The sequence below is a fragment of the Pelophylax lessonae genome, assembly GCF_965119305.1.
Source record: "Pelophylax lessonae genome assembly, chromosome: 7".
NCBI classification, from domain to species: domain Eukaryota; kingdom Metazoa; phylum Chordata; class Amphibia; order Anura; family Ranidae; genus Pelophylax; species Pelophylax lessonae.
In genome coordinates, this window is record NC_138774.1 from 41,457,326 (window position 1) to 41,481,476 (window position 24,151).

General features: G+C 43.3%; 1 protein-coding gene across 1 annotated transcript in view; it reads left to right on the plus strand.

The window, feature by feature from the left end:
* The window catches only part of LOC309560441 (uncharacterized protein), a 226,558-nt gene that overhangs the window by 151,813 nt on the left and 50,594 nt on the right, over window positions 1-24,151 (plus strand). Inside the window, exons 8-9 of the mRNA XM_082264075.1 lie at window positions 6,903-6,975; window positions 18,942-19,202. Coding sequence (XP_082120201.1) covers window positions 6,903-6,975; window positions 18,942-19,202 — 334 coding nt within the window. The remainder of the gene's footprint in view (window positions 1-6,902; window positions 6,976-18,941; window positions 19,203-24,151) is intronic.

Sequence of the window (24,151 nt, forward strand, 5' to 3'; positions counted from 1 at the left end):
TTTCTGCTCTAGGATCAGCTCTCAAAGCGCCCAACAAGACAAATCCTATTCATTTCAATGGCCTCTGTTCACATCTGAGCGTTTTGACGCTGTGAGCAAAACGCCCAACGCTCAAAAAAGTACATGAGCTTCTTTTTGGGCAGATTACAGGCGTTTTCCATTGGTCTCTATTCAATCTAAAAACGCCTGCACAAAAAACGCCTGTAAATCGCGATAAAAGAAACGCGCTAAAACGCTACGCTCAGGTGTGAATGTAGCCTAAGTGGTAAATGGTTTGTCTCATTCCTGTAACTGCTGTTTTTTGCTGGACAGCTTGATCTGTTAAAGGAAGTTGGAAAATAACAGACTTACTGGCTAGATCACCAGGTGAAAATAAAGTAAAAAAGAAAAATAAGACAGCCACTACATCTGATAAGAACTGGTAAGGGGCAATATAATAAAGAGAAAGACAAGGTGTTTTGTTTTTTAGGTATTACAAGGGTTAACGGTTAATATGACGTTTCATATGAACAATTTATATTTTAAAAACAAAATAATTTTTGGTTTGTTGGATTTGACAGTCTAAGCCAGCAGTCCAGACAACAGCCAATCCCTGCGATGAGAAGGCACTGCATGAACTGGATATATATCCAGCTAATACAAGTCTTTATGTATCCAGAACCTGTAACAGTACTACATTAGAGCAGTAGGTGGCAGTATAAGACTTCTCTGTGCTCAGCTGGGTGATGGAAGTCATGCGGTTTCCTGGAAATCCCCGGACTGTCATAAGAAAGACTCTCCAGCAGGTGGCGCTGTGCACACTATGTAGAGGAGGAAAGTTACCTATTACATGAAGAAGAGAGAACACAATCAGTAAAGAGAGAAGTGTAACAAATAGATTCTGTGTACATCTGGGAGCCAGGGCCGACACCGCATAATGCAGCTTAGACAGTTGCCTTAGGGTGTCTGGACGGGTGGGGGGGCTGTTAAAATCTGAATTGGATGTTGAACCTTGCTGCAGCTATGTGTATATTAGCACACTGCCGGCTGGTAGAGCGTGTTTGCACTTTAGTAAAGACGACCGTCGGCTTTCAATGTGTCACCTATATCCTACCACATAGGGGGCTATTGGTCTTCTATGTGATAGAAATAAAAGTTGTGTAGAAAAATAAAATTAAGAATACAAATATACAATAACAGAAAAAACTGTTTTAAACATTTAAAAGGACACTAAAAAAATATTTTAAACCCCCCCCCCCCCCACACACACATACAAAGCCACATGCGGTGTGTTATATATCACCACGCACGCCAGAGTTAGCGCAATATTTCTCACACCAGAGCTCCTGCATAACACTAAACTGATGACTTGTCGGGGGCTTTTAAAGCATTGCCTATGAAAATATATAAAGTACTGATTTAGTTTTTTTTACTTTTCTCGGGCACACATAGGTTTTATACACCCCACACATGTTATAATCTGATTGTACAATCTGTTTGAAGTTTACCGAAAAAACATAAAATATAGTGTAAGGGCCTGACTGATTGGATACAAATGAATTTGATAGATTAGGCAGATGCTCAGATTACATAGTTTTGGTAAATATAAAGTTGATTGTACAAAGATTGTATGATCAGATTGTAACGTGTATGGTGACTCTGAGATTTCCTTGGACTCTTCTGAAAGTTTTTTTTTAATTCTGCAGTTATGTTGGCAGTGCTGCAATATAAAGTACCCACCAGTAAATGAGGCCATATACAGCAAAATAAATATTTTCTATCTGTCGCCCTCTTTTGGGGGGTGTGAGAAATGTCCCTCCCCAGACAGGATATGGAGCGAGACTTGTAGGTAAATAAGAGAAAGAGAACCCTCTCTATGTGGAAGAATGGGTTTGATAGGAAAGATGGCCGGGCCTCTGTGATCAGAGGGGATTCCCTTCCTAGGAAATCAACTAAAAATGTCATCAAAGTAATTGGGAGCCGAGAAACTCCTGCAACCAGCATATAACATTACCATAAGTATATAGATACACACCAGTATATAACATTACCATAAGTATATAGATACACACCAGTATATAACATTACCATAAGTATATAGATACACACCAGTATATAACATTACCATAAGTATATAGATACACACCAGTATATAACATTACCATAAGTATATAGATACACACCAGTATATAACATTACCATAAGTATATAGATACACACCAGCATATAACATTACCATAAGTATATAGATACACACCAGTATATAACATTACCATAAGTATATAGATACACACCAGCATATAACATTACCATAAGTATATAGATACACACCAGCATATAACATTACCATAAGTATATAGATACACACCAGCATGGAAATAATACAAACTTGTATAAGAAGAAATGATTCCCAGTACATACATCTGATGTTCATACAGATAATATCAGCAAGGGACCCATGAAGAGTCGGGGTGGAATTGTGCCCATATACCCGGGTATATATAATTATTAATAAAGATCACTCCAGGTGATGCTCCAGCATAGTTGAGTTTGATATGGAATTCATTTTGATGTCAGGCGACCTGAAAACAAGATCTCCAGTGATGGGGAGAACCTCCAGCCTTTGTCCAACCAACCTGGAATGTAGCTTCTCACATGCAGAAACCATGGTGTGGCACAGGAATTGAGAGTCCGCCCATCTACTTTGCCCTTAGACCCTCGTAGTATCTAATCTGTCATACAACTGGACCTCTAACTACCAGAAGGGGCCATCGGATGCCTAAACAAGCTTTAGCCAATGTTGGTTATTAAACCCTGAGCTAAAACTAGCTATGGAATCCCAGATCAGAAGGGACAGGGTTAGCTAGACTAACAGGAGCTGCATATAAATGCTATTGCAATAAACAGGTTCACCTACTAACATACAGCAAGGTGACCAATACACACGCACGCTGTGTCACACACCCAACTATGTGGTATAGTGCATGTGAGATAACAAGGGGACAGACTTACTTCTGTCACAGTCATTAAATATATACATATTTACAACAACAATCGTAAACTATTCACACCAAAACACTTGCCTAATACCCCCTGCTTCTCGTCTGGAACAACTACAGTTCTTCCATGGGTTCATGTGGTCTCAGCTCCTCTCTCTCTCTCTCTCTCTCCATTTCCTCTTTCTGGGGTTTCCAAGACAGCCTCCCAGAGACAGGAAGTGCTGAGAATTCTGCATAACTCTGTGATAGCGAGGATATTCACAAATACAAACAGTAGAGGTCAGCAGATCCATACACATCATGATAACACATAAATCTGTTATTAATATTCATTGTGATTATTAAACCTTAGGAAATATAACATCAGACTCCTCATACACATGTAGTAATCCTGTTGTAGATCTCCTCCAATGCCTCTTTTATACCAGATGCAGTTCAATTAATTTTAACCACTTGCCAACCAGCCACCGCAGATATACAGCAGCAGGTCAGCGGGAGCGATCGGGGAAGCGCCTATTCGCCAGTGTGGAAGCTGATCCGCAGGGAAATTGCAATTGCAGCTGCCGGGCACCTGTGATCGCTCCCCGTGTAGACAGAACGGTGGTCTGCCATTGTAGACACAGCAGACCGTTGTTCTGTTAGCAATCATCACAGGGCTCCTGTGATCCTCCTATTTAGGAACACAGGTCCCTGTGTTGATTCCATAGTCCCCCCCCTCACAGTTAGAAAACACCACCTAGGCATACATTTAACCCTTTGATCGCCTCTGGGTTAACCCCCTCCCTGCCATTATTACAGTAACAGTACATATTTTTAGCACTGATTACTGTAGTAATGTCACTGGTCCCCCCAAAAGTGTCAAAAATGTCAGTTAGGGGTCCGATCTGTCCGCCGCAATGTCGCAGTCCATCTAAAAATTGCTGATCACCGCCATTACTAGTAAAAAAAATAAAATAATAAATAAAAATGACATAAATCTTTCCGCTAGTTTGTAGATGCGATAACTTTTGCACAAACCAATCAAAATACGCTTATTACACTTTTTGTTACCAAAAATATGTAGCAGATTACAAATTGGCCTGAAATGATGAAAAATTTTGATTCAAAATGTTTTTTTTAGTTGGGAATGTTATATAGCAGAATGTTGTTTTTTTCAGAATTGTCTCTCTTTTTTTTTCTTTGTAGCGCAAAAAATAAAAATCACACAGGAGATCAAATACCACCAATAGAAAGCTCTATTTGTGGGAAAAAAGGACATCAATTTTATTTGGATACATCGTTACACGACCACGCAATTGTCAGTTAAAGTAACAGTGCCGAATCGCAAACACTTAGTGCACTTTAGATGAGCGCGGCTCTGTACACCTCTATAGGTGTATTTAAACCACTCTTCTATCTTCCCCCCACCTGTCAGTGGTAATGTACACTGAGCTGTGCTTGCACACATCAATGTACCTTATGTCACCAGATCTATGCCACGGTGATGTGGCTCCTAACGTCATTGCAGCCTGGCCATTGAGGATGAACACACAGAACCTGTAAGAAAGATTGGGGGGAAGATGGAAGTAGCTGGGATCGGGGATTGAGCAGCACTAGAGGGCACATTATGGAATAACCCACCTAGGGGCCCCTTTTAGATAAAAAAATGAGTTTCCATCCCCTCCCCCTCACTAAGGAGGAAGAGGATTTATTAATAAAGAATTGTACGCAGATTTAAGGTGGAGGGTTTAACCTCTTCCCATCCCCCTCACAGTAATGTTACTGCTGGTGGGATGTACAGGCACCGCCACATACATGTACTGTATGTCAGCAGCCAGTTTCCGGGTTTAGGGCACGCATGCCGATCTGTGCTGTGAATCGCTACAGCACAAGTTTGTCAGCCGGTCCCGGCCAATGATTTTGGTTGTGGATTTGTTGATTGACTGTCTGTAGCCAACCACAGCACAGAGTCCTGTGTTTACAAACACACAGAGCTCTGTGCACAGTTCAGTAATCTGGTTATTTCCTAAAAAAACTACCAGATGTGTTAGTAAAAGCAGCACATATTACACACATTACACTTGTTAGGCACGCAGTTAACCCCTTGATTGACCCTTGATGTTAACCCCTTCCCAGCCAGTGTCATTAGTACAGTGACAGTGCACAGTTTTATATCACTGTATTAGTGTCACTAGTGATGTCAGTGTCAGTTAGTGAACCTCCCAGGGAGGGTCTGTTAGTGCTAGATTGTCCACCACACTATCACAGTCCCACTATAAGTGTCTGATCACCGCCATTACCAGTATAGCAGCACAGCTTTCTTAATTCCAGTATAAATACCAGAGTTTGTAGAGACTATAACTTTTACACAAACCAATTAATATTCATGTATTGGGTTTTTTTGTAACCAGAGAGGTAGCAAAATACATCTTGGTCTGTATTTATAAAGAAATTGATTTTTTAAATAGTTTTATTGGATATGTTTTATAACAGAAAGTAACAAATATTATTTTTTGTTTTTTTTTTTTCAAAAGTTTTGGTCTTTTTTGCATATTGAAATAAAAAATAAAAAACCCAGTGGTGATGAAATACCATCAAAAGAAAGCTCTATCAGTGTGAAAAAAATAGATATTGATATAATTAAATGATATAAATGTCATTTGGGTACAATATTGCATGACGGAGCAATTTAAAGGTAAAGTGCTGAATAACGCCCTGGTCATGAGGGGGGTAAAACCTTCCGATGGTCAAATGGGTAACTGATTGATTTTTTTTAACCCTTTTACCCCCCCCCCGTACATCTCATCTCCATTCTGTCTTTTTATGTCAGCTGTATATTATTGTCTCTGTCTCCCCAGTCCTCCACCTTAACCCCTTCATCTCCATCCTCCCACTGTATGTGACCTGTAAATTAACCCCTTCACTTCCCCCTCCCTCTGTATGACCTGTACATTTAATGTGCTCTATCTATTGTACTATGACCAACTTCCATGTTTTTAACTACCTCAATGCCAGCATGCTTCTTCATTTCCCCAAAAATTGTGGTAAAAATGAGATGACCTTGGGGTGTCTCCTTTCCAAAAAGCGTCCATTCCTGGTCTGTTATTTCCCTCCTGGGATTTCTATTTGATGTGTTTATAACAGAAAGTTAGGGAAATCTTTTTTACTTTTGCTCTTTTTCTTTTATATAATAAAAAATAAATAAAATCCACCAAAATAAAGCTCTATCTGTCTAAAAATGACATAAAATGAATGTGGGAACAGTGTTACATTACTGAGTCATTTTAAAAGTATCCCAGCCCTGGAAAATGGTCTGGTAATGAAGGGTTATGACAGGCTGGTACTCAAGGGGTTAATCTGGCCACATATGTTACAATCTGATCTCACAATCTCCTTCTTCTAACAGTTCTGTGGATTCAACTTCTTTCTGATTGGATACAAATGTAATTGATTGTTTATACACTTATATTACTAGCCACTCCCATCCTGGTAATGGGCACTAATAGGTGACCCCCATTTCCCAGCATTGTCCTGAGTGTGTCTGGATGTCAGTGGGGGGTCATTAGATTGTAAGCTCCTTCTCTGGTGTAGAATGGTGCGGAGGGTTCTCTGTAGATCAATAAGTAGAGATCCCTCCTGTGATTGGTCTCTGGGATTTCCTGTGGATCTCTCCCATGCCCGGTATTAGGAGATGATTGGGGGGATTTGGGGGATTCCTAGAATTCTATTGGTGGAATGTCTCCAGATTTCACTTTCACTTTGTGGCTTCTCATCTCCAACCTTCGTTCTGTTATTCTGCCCGGTAACTGCTGATCCTCTATGTAATCATTTTCCTATTGGATAGAGAGGAAGTCTCCTCCAATCAGCACAGAGCTCCGCCTTCCTGTACACAGAGTGTCCTGAGCTGGGTGAAGTGGAAGGTGTCGTGTTTTGGGGTCTCTATAGATGAGAGCGGGGAGGATGAAGATGATGACCCCCCTCATCCTGATTATTCTGGGGGTGTCAGGGGTGGAGTGTGGTAAGTAGAGGACAATATAGATGACATCTTGTCAGTGGGGGAGGGGGGATGTATAGAATGGTAGAAATCAATGTTTAGTGATAAAGGTAGAAGTATTGTGGAAGTGACAACCATGTCCTGTCTGTGTGAAGATGACAATACGGCTCTCCAGGCTCTGAAGGATCTTTATTGATCTTGTGTACGGAGCTGATGATGGACGGAGAGGTCGGGGGGTCAGAAGACATTACAATGTATCAGCTGACAATACATTTCACCTTCTCACTCATCACACCTATTTCCTGTTATACATCTCATCCTGGAGGGGGCGCTGTGCTCAGCCTCATCCTGGAGGGGGCGCTGTGCTCGGTCTCATCCTGGAGGGGGCGCTGTGCTCGGTCTCATCCTGGAGGGGGCGCTGTGCTCGGTCTCATCCTGGAGGGGTGTGCTGTGCTCAGTCTCATCCTGGAGGGGTGTGCTGTGCTCAGTCTCATCCTGGAGGGGGCGCTGTGCTCGGTCTCATCCTGGAGGGGTGTGCTGTGCTCAGTCTCATCCTGGAGGGGGCGCTGTGCTCAGTCTCATCCTGGAGGGGGCGCTGTGCTCAGTCTCATCCTGGAGGGGGGCGCTGTGCTCAGTCTCATCCTGGAGGGGGCGCTCTGTGCTCAGTCTCATCCTGGAGGGGGCGCTGTGCTCAGTCTCATCCTGGAGGGGGCGCTGTGCTCAGTCTCATCTATCAGATGGGAAATATAACTAAGAGTAAAACTTTTATTTCAGATTTGGATGGAGTGGTGAGGGGTTAGAGCCTCTGTCAGGTTTATATTGCTGTCTGTGTCCCCATTATGTAGATTCACACTTTCTATGTGTCCTGATTACCAATGTCACTGGGAATAAAACTGAGAATCCATCTAACATTTTGTGTTGTCACGAGAAGAAGAATAGAGGAGAAATTTTCCAATGGGGTCACTGTGACATCTAAACCAGGATTTCCTCTCACTTCCAGTTGAGTCTATAGGACAGGAAGTGAGGAGCAATTCTCCTAACGAGACACAGATGGAAAAATACAGAGGGCAGCTAAAATAAAAATAGTTTTGGCTCTAGGTATTCTTTTAGGCTGCATTCACACCTGAGTGTAGCGTTTTCACGAGTTTTTTTACCGCGTTTTACAGGCGTTTTTGTGCAGGCGTTTTTAGGTTGACTAGTGACCAATGTAAAAAATAAAAACGCCTGTAATCTGCCCAACAAGAAGCTCATGTACTTTTTTGAGCGTTGGGCGTTTTGCTTAAAACGTCAAAACGCTCAGATGGGAACAGGGGCCATTGAAATGAATAGGATTTGTCTTGTTGGGCATTTTTTGAGCTGATCCTAAAGCAGAAAAACTCCCCAAAAACGCCTAGGTGTGAACGGAGCCTAAAACTCAACTTTGTTAACTTTTTCTGTTTCAGTTTTGGAGAGATCAGGGAAGGGTTAGGACATCTGGCAGCATTTTATTGCTCTTTGTGCTACTATGAGAGAGATTTTCCCTCACTTCCTATCCAGATGATGGGTGTCACACAGAGCAGGAAGAGAACATAAATCTCTCTATGGGGACACTGTGTAACCACTTCTCTATCAGAGCAATTTTTCATATATGTTAGTATTCATATTTTTTGCTAAAAAAAAAAGTCACTTTAAACCCCCAAACAATGAAATATTTTCCATAAGCAAACGGCATTTCCAAATAAATGATGGCAGATGTAATTTCTTATGTCACAAAATGTTTTTGCAACTGTTTAACAAACACATTTTATGAAAAAAATAAACTAAAATTAATTTTAGCACAAACACAATATAAGGCTCCTTTCACACGGCCGCTCCGTGTGTCCGCAAACCATCCAATCCGTTTGCGGATGATTTGCGGACATAATGTAAGTGAATGGCACTGCGGGTGTCAGCGGAATACCACCCGCTGACACCCGATTTTCCTCCATTCAGTTCTGTTCCGTTTTTACAAATGGAACAGAACCCATTTTTTCTTCCGTGTAAAACACGGAAAGGAAGGAAAATCGGATGTCAGCGGTGTCATCCGCTGACATCCGCAGTGCCATAGACATACATTATGTCCGCATATCATCCGCAAACGGATGGGATGATATGCGGGCACACGGAGCGGATGACAGAAATGTCATCCGCTCCGTGGTAAAAAAAAAAAAAAGTCCCGCAGCGGACCTTTCACACGGAGCGGCCGTGTGAAAGGAGCCTTATACTCAATGTTTCATAATTTAGAAATATGGGGTTGTGATGAATAAATATATACTATATATACAATGTCTAAAAAGTGCCGGCAGCCGGCCGCTCTGTCCCGTCGGGAAATGCATCCGACGGACTGCGCACGCGCTAATGACGTCAACCCCAGCTGATCTGAGAAATCAGCTGGAGTGACGTCACTTACGGAGCATGCGCAGTCCTTCGGATGCACTATCCAATGGGAGGCATTATCCGACAAGACACCGGCATTCTTATAGACCCCAAATCTCTCCATAAAGAGGACCTGTCATGTCTTATGTCTATCACAAGGGATGTTTATGTTTCTTGTGATAGGAATAAAAGTGATAAAAAAAATAAAGGGACAATGTAACAAAATAAATAAAAATGTTAAAGTGCCCCCTGCCCCCCCCGGTCACACACAGAAGTGAACACATACGTAGGTCATGCACACATATGTAAACGGTGTTCGCAGCACACATGAGGAATCACCACGAGCGTTATAGTGAGAAGAATAATTCTAGAGCTAGACCTCCTGTGTAACTCTAAACTGGTAACCACTGCTCCATTTTATTCTCTAGGGCCTCTGCTTAAAAATATATCATGTTTGGGAGTTCTGAGTAATTTTCTAGCAATTTTTTTTTTTATGATTAATACATGTAGGAGAGAAATGTCAGGATTGGGATGGAAGTAGTTAAAGTTACAGCGAACAATAAAACCCGACTGACATTCTAACCCTTCCTGACTCCAACCAAACATAAAAAAAAAAAATGTTCCTATAGAGCTCTGCTTTAACCTCGATTTTAAAGTGTATGTTACCCCCAAAATTCATATCAGCCCTATGTGTCTGTGTCTTCATGTTATTAGTGATCACTGCAGCCTGTTATTTATTCTTTTCTTTTGCTCAGAAATATCTGGTGATCCCGCCACTTGTGATTGGTTCTTGTGCATTTTTTAATGTGCTGCAAAATATTTCCAACACCCATTGCAGTGATTTCATTTTTCTTTACTATTTCCCTTCCATGCTATTGTTGTGCACTGCAGCAGGCTATGATGTGTAATAGAATGATAAAATGTGCTGTGCAGAAATACAACATGTCCCATTATTCTCATTGCACACCGACATAATACTTTCCTGTTTGATGAAGAAATAGGATTTGGGGCAAATCTCCTTGTCCTTGTGTTGGGACTGTGCTCAGTAATGCTGCGTTAGGCTGCTGGTGTGAATGGGCCCCAAGCTTCTATAGAATGTGTAATGTATTCTCAACAACCATTTATCTTTCTATCATTTTTATTATAGTAGAAGATGTGATCTCATCCCTTGTACAGGACAAGTCATAGTGTGGACACTCAGTGGCATCACTAGGGTTGGTGTCACCCGGTGCAGCAGTGGAGGCTGGTCATATGGGGCAAAGGGGCGCCGCCCCCCATCCTAATCTACATTCAGGCGCCGGACTCATGAAGTTCAATAGGGATTTTTTTTTTAACCATGTGATTAGAGCCAGAGGCTCTCACAGGCTAAAAAAAAGGTGGGCTCGGGGCACAGAGCAGTGCACCCCAAGCCCACCCAGTTGTGTGACAATAGCGAATGAAAATTCGCTATTGTCACACGGATCCTCCTCCTGGCCAATCAGGAAGCGGGTTTTGAGACCCGTTTCCTGATTGGCCGAACGGAGAAGCCATGCCATTGGGCATGGAGGAGGAGGGAGGAGACGCAGAAGACAAGGGGAAGAAGCCGATGCCGCCGCCTGCTGCAGTACAGGCCCCACTCTCCACTAAGTATTGACCCCCTCTGTCAGTACAGACCCCCCCTCCCTCAGTACAGACTCCCCTCTACGCTATGTACAGACCCCATCACCAAGCATAGTCCCCTTCATTACAGACTCCCCTTTCCACTAAGTATAGCCCCCCCTCCCTCGGTGCTTACCCCCCCCCACTACAGACCCCCTCCACTAAGTATAGATCCCCCCTTCCCTCGGTACAGACTCCAACCCCCTCCCTCACTACAGACCCCCTTCCACTAAGTATAGATCCCCCTAGAGCTGCACGATTCTGGATAAAATGAGAATCACTATTTTTTTTTTTTTTTTGTAAATTCGTTTATTGAAACAAAAATAAGGCATATAACAAACCACCAGATAAACACAGTAAGCAGTAATAGTGCAACGGTAAGATGCACAGCTCTCGGTTGACATAGACATTATGGAATAACAGGATAACAGCATAGTGAAACTTGGGGGCGGATATCCCCCGACAGTCAAACCTAGGCATTCCAATCCCCTAGAACCCTGCAAATCGGGAAATATGGCACCCAGAGCGTGATCAGGAGCCCCAGGGCTACCGCGGGGCAGACCCCCGCCACCACCGGCATCCAACACATGGCCGGCATCAGGCGCGAGGAGGGTCGCCCCCCGACAGACTCCCAAGAACCCCCGAGGGGCAGGGGGGGATTGAGATCAATACGTCCGTCTGGGAGCAAGATGAGGATCTTAACAAACAACCATAGTAAGATGCCTGCAAGAGTAAACCGGACAGAAAAAAAAGAGAATCACTATTTTTTTGCTTAGAATAAAGATCACTATTCTCGGCGTAATATCATCTTTTACATTATACAAAAAAATTGGGCTAACTTTACTGTTTATTTTTTTTAAATTCATTAAAGTGTATTTTTCCCAAAAAACTGCGTTTGAAAGACTTCTGCGCAAATACAGTGTGACATAAAAGATTGCAACGATCGCCATTTTATTCTCTAGGGTCTCTGCTACAATATTATATATAATGTTTGAGGGTTCTAAATAATTTTCTAGTAAAAATACAGATTTTTAACTTGTAAGTGCCAGCAAGTGTCAGAAAAAGGCCTAGACTTTAAGAGGTTAAACTGCCCTCACTTACAGACGGAAGTTCATTCCTTTGATCTAAAACAGGGGTGGGGAACCTTTTTTTCTGCCAAGGGCCATTTGGGTATTTATAAAATCATTTGGGGGCCGTACAAAATTATCAGCCTAAAAATGTGCCTATTATATTTGGTCAAAAGTTAATTAATTCACCCCTAATGTGATGGCTGCAACTGCTTCTCTTTGGTGAGGTGTGTGATGTTAGCTGGTAATGATGATGTTGCTACTGGCAACTGGTTTTCCAGGTTTGCGTCGGTCAGTCTGGAGCGCAGTCGACTCTCTGTGGTGGTAAGTTTTGAAAAGAACTGCTGGCGGGTACAGCTGGCGGGTACAGCTGGCTGGTACTGCTGGCTGGTAATGCTGTGGGTACTGCTGGCTCAGGCTGGCACTGTGCTGTGGGTACTGCTGGCTCAGACTGGTACTGTGCTGTAGGTACTGCTGGCTCGTACTGCTGTGGCTACTGCTGGCTCAGGCTGGTACTGCTGGCTGGTAATGCTATGGGAACTGCTGGCTAATATTGCTGTGAGTACTGCTGGCTCAGGCTGGTCCTGCTGGCTGGTACTGTGCTGTACGTACTGCTGGCTGGTACTGTTGTGGGTGCTGCTGACTCTATTGTGGGTACTGCTGGCTCTGGCTGGTACTGCTGTGGGTACTGCTGGTTCTGCTGTGGGTATTGCTGGCTCTGGCTGGTACTGCTGGATCTTACTGCTCCCTTGATGCAGAGTGATTAGTGCCCCATCAATGCAGAGTGATTAGTGCCCCCCTTAATGCAGAGTGATTAGTGCCCCCCTTAATGCAGAGTGATTAGTGACCCCTTAATGCAGGGTGATTAGTGTCCCCCTTAATGCAGGGTGATTAGCGCCCCCCTTAATGCAGGGTGATTGGTGCCCCCCTTAATGCAGAGTGATTGGTGCCCCCCTTAATGCAGAGTGATTGGTGCCCCCCTTAATGCAGAGTGATTGGTGCCCCCCTTAATGCAGAGTGATTGGTGCCCCCCTTAATGCAGAGTGATTGGTGTCCCCATCAATGCAGAGTGATTGGTGCCCCCATCAATGCAGAGTGATTGGTGCCCCCATCAATGCAGAGTGATTGGTGCCCCCATCAATGCAGAGTGTTTAATGCCCCCCTTAATGCAGAGTGTTTAATGCCCCCCTTAATGCAGAGTGATTAATGGCCCCCCTTAATGCAGAGTGATTACCGTATATACTCGAGTCACTGGCTAGAGTGTCTTTTTAAAAATGGCGCTGCTCGGTGCCGACGTGGCACTGCGCATGTGCTGCATGCCTGGGAATAGCCGAACGTGTTCGGCCTTTCCCGAGCATTGGCGGTGCATTTGCGGTGACGTATTCGTGGCGCGATTCTTAAATCGAAGACGGCGCCTCACCGACAGGTTAGTGAGACTCCTCCGCAGCCCCTGCATTTCCTCATGCAGTGCTGCAGGCATGGTACAGGACATTCTCCTGTACCATGCCCGCAGCACTGCATCTCCTGTGCCATGCCTGTACATACTGTGCCATGCCTGTACATACTGTGCCATGCCTATACCTACTGTGCCATGCCTGTACCTACTGTGCCATGCCTGTACCATCACCTGTGCTATGCCTATACCATCACCTGTGCCATGCCTATACCATGACCTGTGCCATGCCTGTACCATCACCTGTGCCCTGACCTGTGCCATGCCCTTACCATGACCTGTGCAATGCCTGTACTATGACCTGCGCCATCTCCTGTACCATGCCCGCAGCTCCTGTTTTGTGTCTCGTGGTGGTCCAGTTGGGTCCAGTAGCTGCTGCATTTCCCACCCTAGACTTATTCTCGAGTCAATAAGTTTTCCCACTTTTTTTGTGGTAAAAGTAGGGGTCTTGGCTCATATTCGGGTCGGCTTATACTCGAGTATATACGGTAATGCCCCCCCTCAATGCAGAGTGATTGGTGCCCCCCTTAATGCAGAGTGATTAGTGCCCCCTTAATTCAGAGTGATTAGTGCCCCCCTTAATGCAGAGTGATTAGTGCCCCCCTTAATGCAGAGTGATTCGTGCCCAGGAATTACAGCGCCTCCTGATTACAAAGAGCAGGGTTCTTCTCCTTACCCGGCGCGGGCGCTCTCATACGAAGTCACGCCTCCTGGGCCAAATCCTATAATAGACGTCACCACTGTGCTGTCTATCATAGGTAGGAGGCGTGACTTCGTATGGCAGCGGCCGGGCCGGGTAAAGAGAAGAACTCTGCTCTTTGTAATCAGGAGGCGCTCGCTCTCCCCTTCCCCTCCGGAGGCAGCCCAATGGTATAGCCGGCCCTGGGCGCCCCCGCCCAGGATTGGCCATGCAAAGCGGGGACAGTGTCCTCAGTCTGGGGATGTCTGGTCACCCTAGCACAGGGGGCCGGATCAGATAAGTTTGCGGGCCGTAGGTTCCCCACCCCTTATCTAAAAGAAGGAATAGATACATTGTAAAACATTGTGTTTATAGTTATCTTGCAGCCTTAGTGCCTGTTCACACTGCAGCGGCGCGACTTTGGGGGCGACCTGTGAAGTCGCGTGCACCGCGACTTCGGCGCGACTTGCACGGGCTTCATAAAATGAATGTCTATGCAAGTCGCTCCAGGTCCCCCCCAAAGTAATACAGGACCCTTTTTCTAAGTCGGAGCGACTTGTGAACCGTTCCTGTACTACACAATGGACCGCGACGGTCCGCGACTTGTCAGATTGACAAGTCGCCTGACAAGTGGTACTAGTGTGAACCGGCACTTAAAGTGGTTGTATACTCGCCTAAGAAAAAAAAAAAAAAAAACTCTGCAGGAGAAAGGCATAATGAGCTAGTATGCATCGCATACTAGCTCATTATGAAATACTTACCTTAACCACTTTAGCCCCGGAGGATTTGGCTGCTCAATGACCAGGCCCTATTTTGCGATTCCGCTCTGCGTGACTTTAACTGACAATTTTGCGGTCGTGCGACGCTGTACCCAAACGAAATTCACGTCCTTTTTTTCCCACAAATATAACTTTCTTTTGGTGGTATTTGATCACCTGTGCGATTTTTTTATTTTTTGCGCTATAAACAAATAAAGAGTGACAATTTTGAAAAAAGAACAATATTTTTTCACATTTTTTTTTTTTGAAATTCTCAAAAAAAATAAAAATAAAATCAAAATTTTTTACCATTTTAGGCCAATTTGTTTTCTGCTACATAGTTTTGGTAAAAAAATCGCAATAAGCATATTTTGATTAGTTTGTGCAAAAGTTATTGCGTTTACTAACTACGGGAAAGATTTATGTCATTTTTATTGTGTTTTTTTTTTTTTTGCGGGACTGCGACATTGTGGAGGACAGATCAGACCCCTGACTGATATTTTTGACACTTTTGGGGGGACCAGTGACATTACTACAGTAATCAGTGCTATACATATGGACTGTTACTGTAAAAATGACACTGGCAGGGAAGGGGTTAACATTACTGGTGATCAAGGGGTTAAGTGTGACCCTAGGGGTGTGATTCTAACTGTAGAGGGGCGTGGCTTGTGAAGTAATCAGCAGGATTACTAAACAAGTAATATCAGGATCGCATAGCCTCTGTCATTACTTCAGGGAGAATGACAGATGGATGGATTTACATCAGCCGTCTGTCCTTCTCTCACTATTGCAGGAGATTGCGAGTGGCTGGCGGCCATCGGAGCCGCCGGTCACACTACCTGCCTCCCCAGGTAATGAGCAGGGGTGGGAGCGCGCTGCCGGCGGTGCACGCTCGCCCCCTACAGTCTCCTGAGCGAGCGACATAGGGCTACGTCGCTTTGCCCAGCAGCGGCAGTAAATGTGTGGTGGGCGGGGCGGAAGTGGTTAAAACGAAGCCCCGGCACGGTCACCCGATCACCGTTGAGGGAGCGGTCATGTTCCCTCGGCATCTCTTCCCGGTTCGGCGGCTCCGGCGCTGTGAGTGGCCGGAGCCGCGATGACGTCACTCCCGCGCATGCGTGCGGGAGTTACTTTCCGGCAAAGAGCTCTGAAGGTCCGCCGGAACTTCAGAGAACATGCGCCACTGGTCTCAGCGGCTGCATGCAGGACGAATATCTCTTAAACTGTGCAGATTTAGGAGATATTTACTATACCTACAGGTAAGTCTTATTCTAGGCCTTATTATAGCCTTACCTGTAGATAAAAGGTAAAAAGTGGAGTATACTAGCGCTTTAACAATGTTGATAACCATTTGCTTTTTTATTTTTTGACAGCTGGGAGTGAGCAGAGAACGGCTCTGTAAGAATTGAGGACATGCCGTTTTAAGATCGTGGGGGGGGGGGGGGGGGGGGGGGTGGTGAAACGAGATCACGATTTTTTAATGATTAACCGTGCAGCTCTAGACCCCCCTCAGTACAGACCCCCCTCCACTTAGTATAGATCCCCTCTGTCAGTACAGACCACCCCCCCCAAGTATAGTCTCCCCCCCCCCCTCCTCAGTACAGGCCTTTCCTCAATATAGACCCCCTCCACCAAATATAGTCCCTCTCAGTATAGAACCCCCTCCCTTAGTACAAACTCCCATCAGTATAGATCCTCCCTCCCCTTATGCACCTGGGCAGCGGGTGGGGGAGGATTCGGTCATTGCAGAGAGTGAAATGTATATTTTGTACACTTTAACTACTTCTGGGCCGGAAGGTTTTACCCCCTTAATGACCAGGCCATTTTTTGCCATTCGGCACTGCGTTACTTTAATGGGAAATTTTGCGGTTGTGCGATGCTGTACCCAAATAAAATTGATGTCCTTTTTTCCCCGCAAATAGCTTTCTTTTGGTGGTATTTGATCCCCTGTGCGATTTTGTTTTTTGTTTTTTCAATCCTGTAAAAAACAATATTTTTCACATTTTGCTATATAACATTCCCCCCCAAAAATTTAAAATTAAATTTTTTCATCATTTTAGGCCAATTTGTATTCTGCTACATATTTTTGGTAAAAAAAAATCCCAATATTTTGATTGGTTTGCACAAAAGTTATCGCGTCTACAAACTAGTGAAAAGATTTATGTCATTTTTATTTATTTATTTATTTTTCACTAGTAATGGCGGTGATCTGTGATTTTTAGTGGGACTGCGACATTGCGGTGGACAGATCGGACCCCTAACTGACATTTTTGACACTTTTGGGAGTACCAGTGACATTACTACAGTAATCAGTGCTAAAAATATGCACTGTTACTGTAATAATGACACTGGCAGAGAAGGAGTTAACGCAGGGTTGATCAAAGGGTTAAGTGTATGTCTAGGGGGTGTTTTCTAACTGTGAGGGGGATGGGCTTGTGGAATCCACACAGGGACCTGTGATCCTAAATAGGAGGATCACCGGCACTCTGTGTTCATTCCAGAGAGAACAACGATCTGCTGTGTTTACATCAGCAGACTGTCGTTCTCTCTCCATGGGGAGCGATCGCAGGTGCCCAGGTCCCCCGTGGATCGGCTTCCCTGCTGCCTAATGATGGCGCGAGCACCCCCAGGAGCACTCCCGAGAACTGTGCAGCTGAGCCAGCCTGCTGTAGTATATCTGTGGTGAGTGGTCAGCAAGTGATTAAATGAAAGGGACAGCGTGCTGCGCTGAATCATGCACCACACTAGCCAGTTAGCAATGCAGCGCGGGCAGAACATTGAATCACTCTGGTTGCTCTGCGATTTAGCATTGTACATGTGTGACTTCACCCTTACAGAAATGAGACATTTTATAACTCATCTTTATGTTTTAGTGCTCTTCTGTATTCCTTTATTTTACATGTTGTTGCAAACAAAATAAAGAATAAAATCGGCACTGTAAGGCTCGGGTCACACTACTGCAATCTGATTTTCATCCGATTTCAGTGGATTGCAATTTGCTTGTGTTTTGGATATGATTTGTATATTTAATGGGGCAAAAATGTGCTGTTATTCACACCAAAGTAGTACAAGAACCTTTTACAAAATCGCACCACACAGATTTGCATTGATGTGAATGATTTCCATTGTCATGCGATTCTGTGTGATTTGGGTTGGATGTGAAATTGCACAAGTGTGATCCAGGCCTAAACCAAAGCACAATTTACTGCACCGCACTCACTGTACATTGTGGGGGCTGCAATGCTAACATGGGGTCACATGTATTTATTATCTGTCACAGTGAATTGGCCGATCATTTCTAGTGAATGGACGGCCTTACATGAATGACAATGTGCATTGTATCCCCCATTACCACACCGCAAGGTAATGCAGAAGTGTGAATTCAGCGCTAAAGGGAAGCCGTGATTTCATCACACAGTGCTGAGTAACGATCACTTCAATCCCCTCCGCTCCCCCCCACCATCTACTCACCATTATTCTTCTCCTATTACAGTTATTGCATGCAATCCCACCATTTATTATCATAAATTGTCCCTCCATGATTGCAAGCTCTGTGTGCGACCATCTGCACACTCATAGGGCCACAATGCAGGAGTACGGCAAGGATTTATCTCTGCTCTTTATTTACTTTCATAAATCACTATGAGTGTCCGTCTGTCTGTACAGCAGGTATAATAAAGCTGCAATGCTGCCAATTGTATAATGTTACCGTCATACATCATTGTGACACTACAAGACCCAATCCCTCTTCCCAATACTCCCCTCCCCCCATGGTATTGTACTGGGACAGGACTGGCTGCCATTACATCATACATGATGGTGAGTGGAGATCAGAGATAAATGGAATGACCGTTCATAGATGGGATTGTTGTATTAATAATAAATTCATATCATCTTTATCACATTGGAGGGATTATTTCAGTACATTGTTCTCTTCCCAGCATTATAGTGTGTGATGTGTAGAGGATGTATATATAACCGTCTGTATGTCTCTCTATCAGACAGTCACACTCTGCGATATTATCACACCGGAGTCTCCTCTCCGGGATCCGGACTCCCTGTGTTCTCTATAATCGGATATGTGGATGATCGGGAGATAGCAAATTATAACAGTGACACCCGGGAGGTTCTTCCCAAGACTGAGTGGATGAAGAAAGTGGAACCTGAATACTGGGACGAGGGGACACAAATAGGTCGGGGCAATGAGGCTGGGTACAAACACGATGTACAGACATTGATGAAGCGATACAACCAGACTGGAGGTGAGACAATTCTTACATTTCTATTTCTTTATTACACCGAATACAAACTCTGCAGACAGGATAGAGGGGGGGAGGGGAGAGATGAGACATTCTATGAGACAGATTTATAGAAGATCACAGCTTGATGAATAAATTCCTCCCTCATCTGATCAGAATTCTCATCACATCTATAAAATATACACAACGACTTCTTCTAGGAATCCTGGAGTGAGAGAGATATGGAGGCGCCATAGCCGACCTCTAAGGCCTCATGCACACGGGACGATTTTACAGCGAATGTTTTTGGTGTCAGACGTTTCTTCCTGCAGCCAGGAATCTCCCCCCATGTTCTCCTATGTCTCCATGCACACACAGCCTCTTATCAGCAGTTTTTGGCAGGGGGGTTTTCTGGCTGGAAAAAATCCCAGAATTATTGGGATCTGAGAGGAGATTTTCAGCTGTAAAAACGCTCTAACTCTGATAGAAGCTTAAAAACGCTGAAAAATGCGACTATTCTGCGTTTATCAGCATTTTTGAGCCATAAGCTTTTGTGGGAATTTAGTTTTGCTAAAAAACGCTTCTGCAAAAAATCTGACAAACTCCTTCTACAGCTTTCTATGGCGTTTTGCTAACATCCAGTGTGGATGAGGCCTATACTCCGCTCCCTATCTGCCCGCCTCTCATCCTCAGTCATTGCTTTCCATATATTTGGGGTCATGACCCCAGAACAAGAAGCTAGATTAAAGTGTAAGTCCAGTCAAAGCTTTTTTTCTTAGTTTTGAATAAGGTGTGGAAAGGTAAGTACCCCTGCCAGGTTTTTACTCTCACTTCCTGTCCTACTGACTACATTTTACCAAACCAAAAGTCAGGGAAAATCTCTTACAACAACACAGTTACAGATAAGTATGATTTTATTATTAGAGTAGAGGAAGGATAGAACTCATGTCAGATATTTCATTCTGTCTTTGTCTGTCGCAGAGTTTTCCTCACTTCCTGTTTTGGTTGTCAGCAGGACAGGAAATGAGCCGAATTCTCTCTAATGGAGCCCCGGGGAGCAATAAAATCTCTGCAGGAGTTGTAATCCTTCTTCACTCTCCAAAACTGGAAAAAAAGTTTTTGGCTGATTTACACTTCAAGACTTCACTCTGACTTCACTTGCTGCATGCTTTTTCCCATGTGAGTGAATCAGAGTATTAGTGACAAAGGAAAGCCAGCCAACAGTTCTAGGAGAATGTCAGCAATGGGAGGCAGCAGACTTCTCTCAGTACAGGCTGTGTGTCTTATTTAACCCTCTGACAGCCATACAGATGTAATGCAGTACAGAATCATCATGATGACAGTTAAGGGGTGAAACGCGCTCAGTGCTGCAATAACAGTTGTGATCAGTTTCTGTTCTCCTCTGTATTAGTCCCGGTAATCATTATCAGCCAATCAGAGAGTGAGGGGAAATATTACAATGACCAAGACAGCAAAAATCCCCTAATGGGGGTGTAACCCTTCCCTACCCCATCTAAAGACTAAAATAGTTTCATCTATACATACACTTTAATTAGATGAAGGTATGATGAGGTGCCAGTACATATCACAGCCTTATCAGCCTGGCTCTCAGGGGGCCACACACTCTGAGTCCCGGTTCACATCAATGCAATTTGTCATGCGACTTTGTACTTCAAAGTCGCATACCATGTATTTCAATCAGAGGATCTTAATTGCCACAACTCAAGTCGCAGTAACAAAAAAAATGTTTCTGCACTACTTTTGTACGACTTTCAATGCGATCTGGCCCCATAGACTTTTATGTTATCTCACAGAAGTCGCATCAGTATAGATAAGAATGGCACTTTGGAGGATCTTTTTTTTTTTTTTTACCCTCCCCTCTCCTCCCTGGTCATCCTTGCTGCCTAAATCTCAATCACACCTGAGCATAGCAGAAACGCATCTTCCTGCTCACATTTATTTGTGCTTTTATTCACACCTAAAACACATCGCACATAGAGCAACCCGTTCACATAAATGGACAGCCCTGCACAGAACAAACGCCCCAAAGTAGCTCAAGAACCATTTTGGTAGTGAAGTGTCACACATTTGGGATTGTTTGTAGCACATTTTGTTACACAGCAGAACATGCGTCTGCTAACCACGATTGGGGTGTCAGTAACAATTAGTCTGAATTCACCTCTGCGCATTTCTGAACGTGCCGCAACCTCCACAGAACACGTGCGATTTTCCTCATTTTTAAGAAACGCACGGCAAGCGGACATTGCTTTGTCATTTAGGCTGTGTTCAGACGCATGGCAACCCACACAGTAAACGCACAAAAAGCATTAAGAAACACGCAGCTGCGAACACAACCTAAATAGCAATCCACGTTTTCTGTACGGGGTGCCGCACATTCAGAAATACGCAGATGCAAACGCAGGCTAAATAGCAGTGTTAATTTTGACATCAAAGTTTGATTTAATTTTAGTTATAGTCTTTTGACTGAAATGCGATTTTAGTTTTAGTCGTATTCTCCAGTACATTTTAGTCAACTACAAATGGAATAGGTTTAGGTTAATTGTAATTCATTATTTAAACATTTCTCTAGCATTTCCATATGAATTGTATACTCCTGGAGTAAGAATCTAATAATATGTGATTATAAGGTTTGAACACGCACTACAGACACAGATTTACCCATTGAGATATATAACCTCTTTATAAATAAAACCAAGCTTCATAAACAAACAGAAATATTGCTTTTTGACAAACTGAAGTGCAACTTTAAAATACAAAAAACCCAACAAACTGTAAACTCCATTGGCTGTGATGTCATTGTACAAATTACCTGAATATATTACCGACATTAAATATTAGGGAAAAATATAAGAAAGTCCTTTTTCCTAATTTTTTAGTTTTCAGCAGCTTAGTAGACGCCCCTTACTTATGCGGTGGTGCAATCCATGTTTAAACTTTAATGTGCGATTATTACCGGCTCTGGATGGAATTGTGTTGCCGATTTAGAAATGGCCAGCAGAGGAGCGTTCATTTTGATGTCAATTTTTTATTTAGTTTTAGTTATAGTCTTATGACTAAAATGCCATTTTAGTTTTAGTCCTATTTTAATCATCTGAATTGTTTTATTCATATATTAGTCGACTAAAATTGTGTTCATTTAGTTGAAGAAAGCATTTTAGTTGACAAAATGAACACTGCTAAATAGGAACACGTGTGCATTGCTGCGCATTTTGGAAATGCACGCATTTGCATTCGCTCATTTCTGAAAGCGCAGCACCTCACACAGAAAACACGCGCTTTGCTGTGCATTTCCAAAATGTGTGGAAACGCATGTTGTGCTTACATTGCAATTTAGGCTGCATTTGCATCTGCGCGTTTCCAAGCATGCAGCAATGAGCATCATGGAAAATGCACGCATTGCTGTGCATATCAAAAATGTGCGGAAATGTGCCTCCAGCTTACATTACCATTTAGCCTGCATTCTCATCTGCACGTTTCTAAATGCACGGTAACCCGCATAGAAAATGTGCATTGTGCCGCTCACTTCCAAACCATGTGTCACTCCTGCATTACCATTTGTTTACATCTGTGCCTTTCTGAGCGCACGACAACCCTCAGGAAAACGCATGCTTTGCCACGTATTTTGAAAATGTGCCACACACACATCACAATGTATTACTATTTGTATCTGCGCATTTCCAAACGCATGGCAACCCACACAAATAAAGTATGCTTTGCTGCGCATATACATAACGCTCGGCAATGTGCATCATGTCTGCGTTACCATTTTAGGCTGTGTTTTCATCTGCGTGTTTCCAAACGCATGACAACACACAAGAAAATGTACGCTTTGTCGTGCATTTAGAAAATGTGCAACAATGTTCGCCGCGCTTTTGGTACCATTTAGGCCGCATTCACATCTGCGCATTTCCAAACATCTGACAACCCACACAGAAAACGTGAACTTTGTTGCGTGTCTCATAAGTAGGTTTTTGGATCTTACATTGGAAATAAAGTAGTCATTTCTGCCACCATCCCAAGAGTATAGTTTGTCGATTTGTGGTGCCTCAAGTCAGGTATGGGATTTTAAGGGCAGGAGTAAGAGAGATAAGAGGTAGTAGTGCAAATTATAGGTAAAATTTATTTACATGTATGGGTTATATACAAAAATTCAGGGGGAACTAATGGGTAAAGTCCCATTGTGCTGGTGAAGAGGAAGTAATAAAGTGTGTATTACACGTGATAATAAGTGACTTGAACATAGATAGTAGATGGTCCTGCTCTGCTGTTCCTTGTATCAAAGGATAGGGGTAAATGCAGAAAAAGGGCCTGATCGGTAATCCGACATGTTTCGGCCTGTTGTGGCCTTTATCAAGGATATGTTTACTGATTCTAGAATTAATTGAAATAAATTATCAGTAATGGCAATATATAATGTAGTTCAGATTTTGATATATACAAAATGTGGTTTGAATCCTTGGACCAGAAAAACGTGGCCCAAGAAGTAATTTATTTTCTTTTATTATTACTTTTTCAATTTTATTATCTTTCCAAACTACCAGCCAAATCACACTATTTTTCATCCAATACAGCATTGTTCCTGCAGTTCCCGGAGAAACTCTGGGGAGGCAATATCTCAGGAAGTGGACAAAAAATATGTATGTCAAACCACATTTTGTATATATCAAAATCTGAACTACATTATATATTGCCATTACTTATAATTTATTTCAATTAATTCTAGAATCGGTAAACATATCCTTGATAAAGGCCACAACAGGCCGAAACATGTCGGATTACCGATCAGGCCCTTTTTCTGCATTTACCCCTATCCTTTGATACAAGGAACAGCAGAGCAGGACCATCTACTATCTATGTTCAAGTTACTTATTATCACGTGTAATACACACTTTATTACTTCCTCTTCACCAGCACAATGGGACTTTACCCATTAGTTCACTCGAATTTTTGTA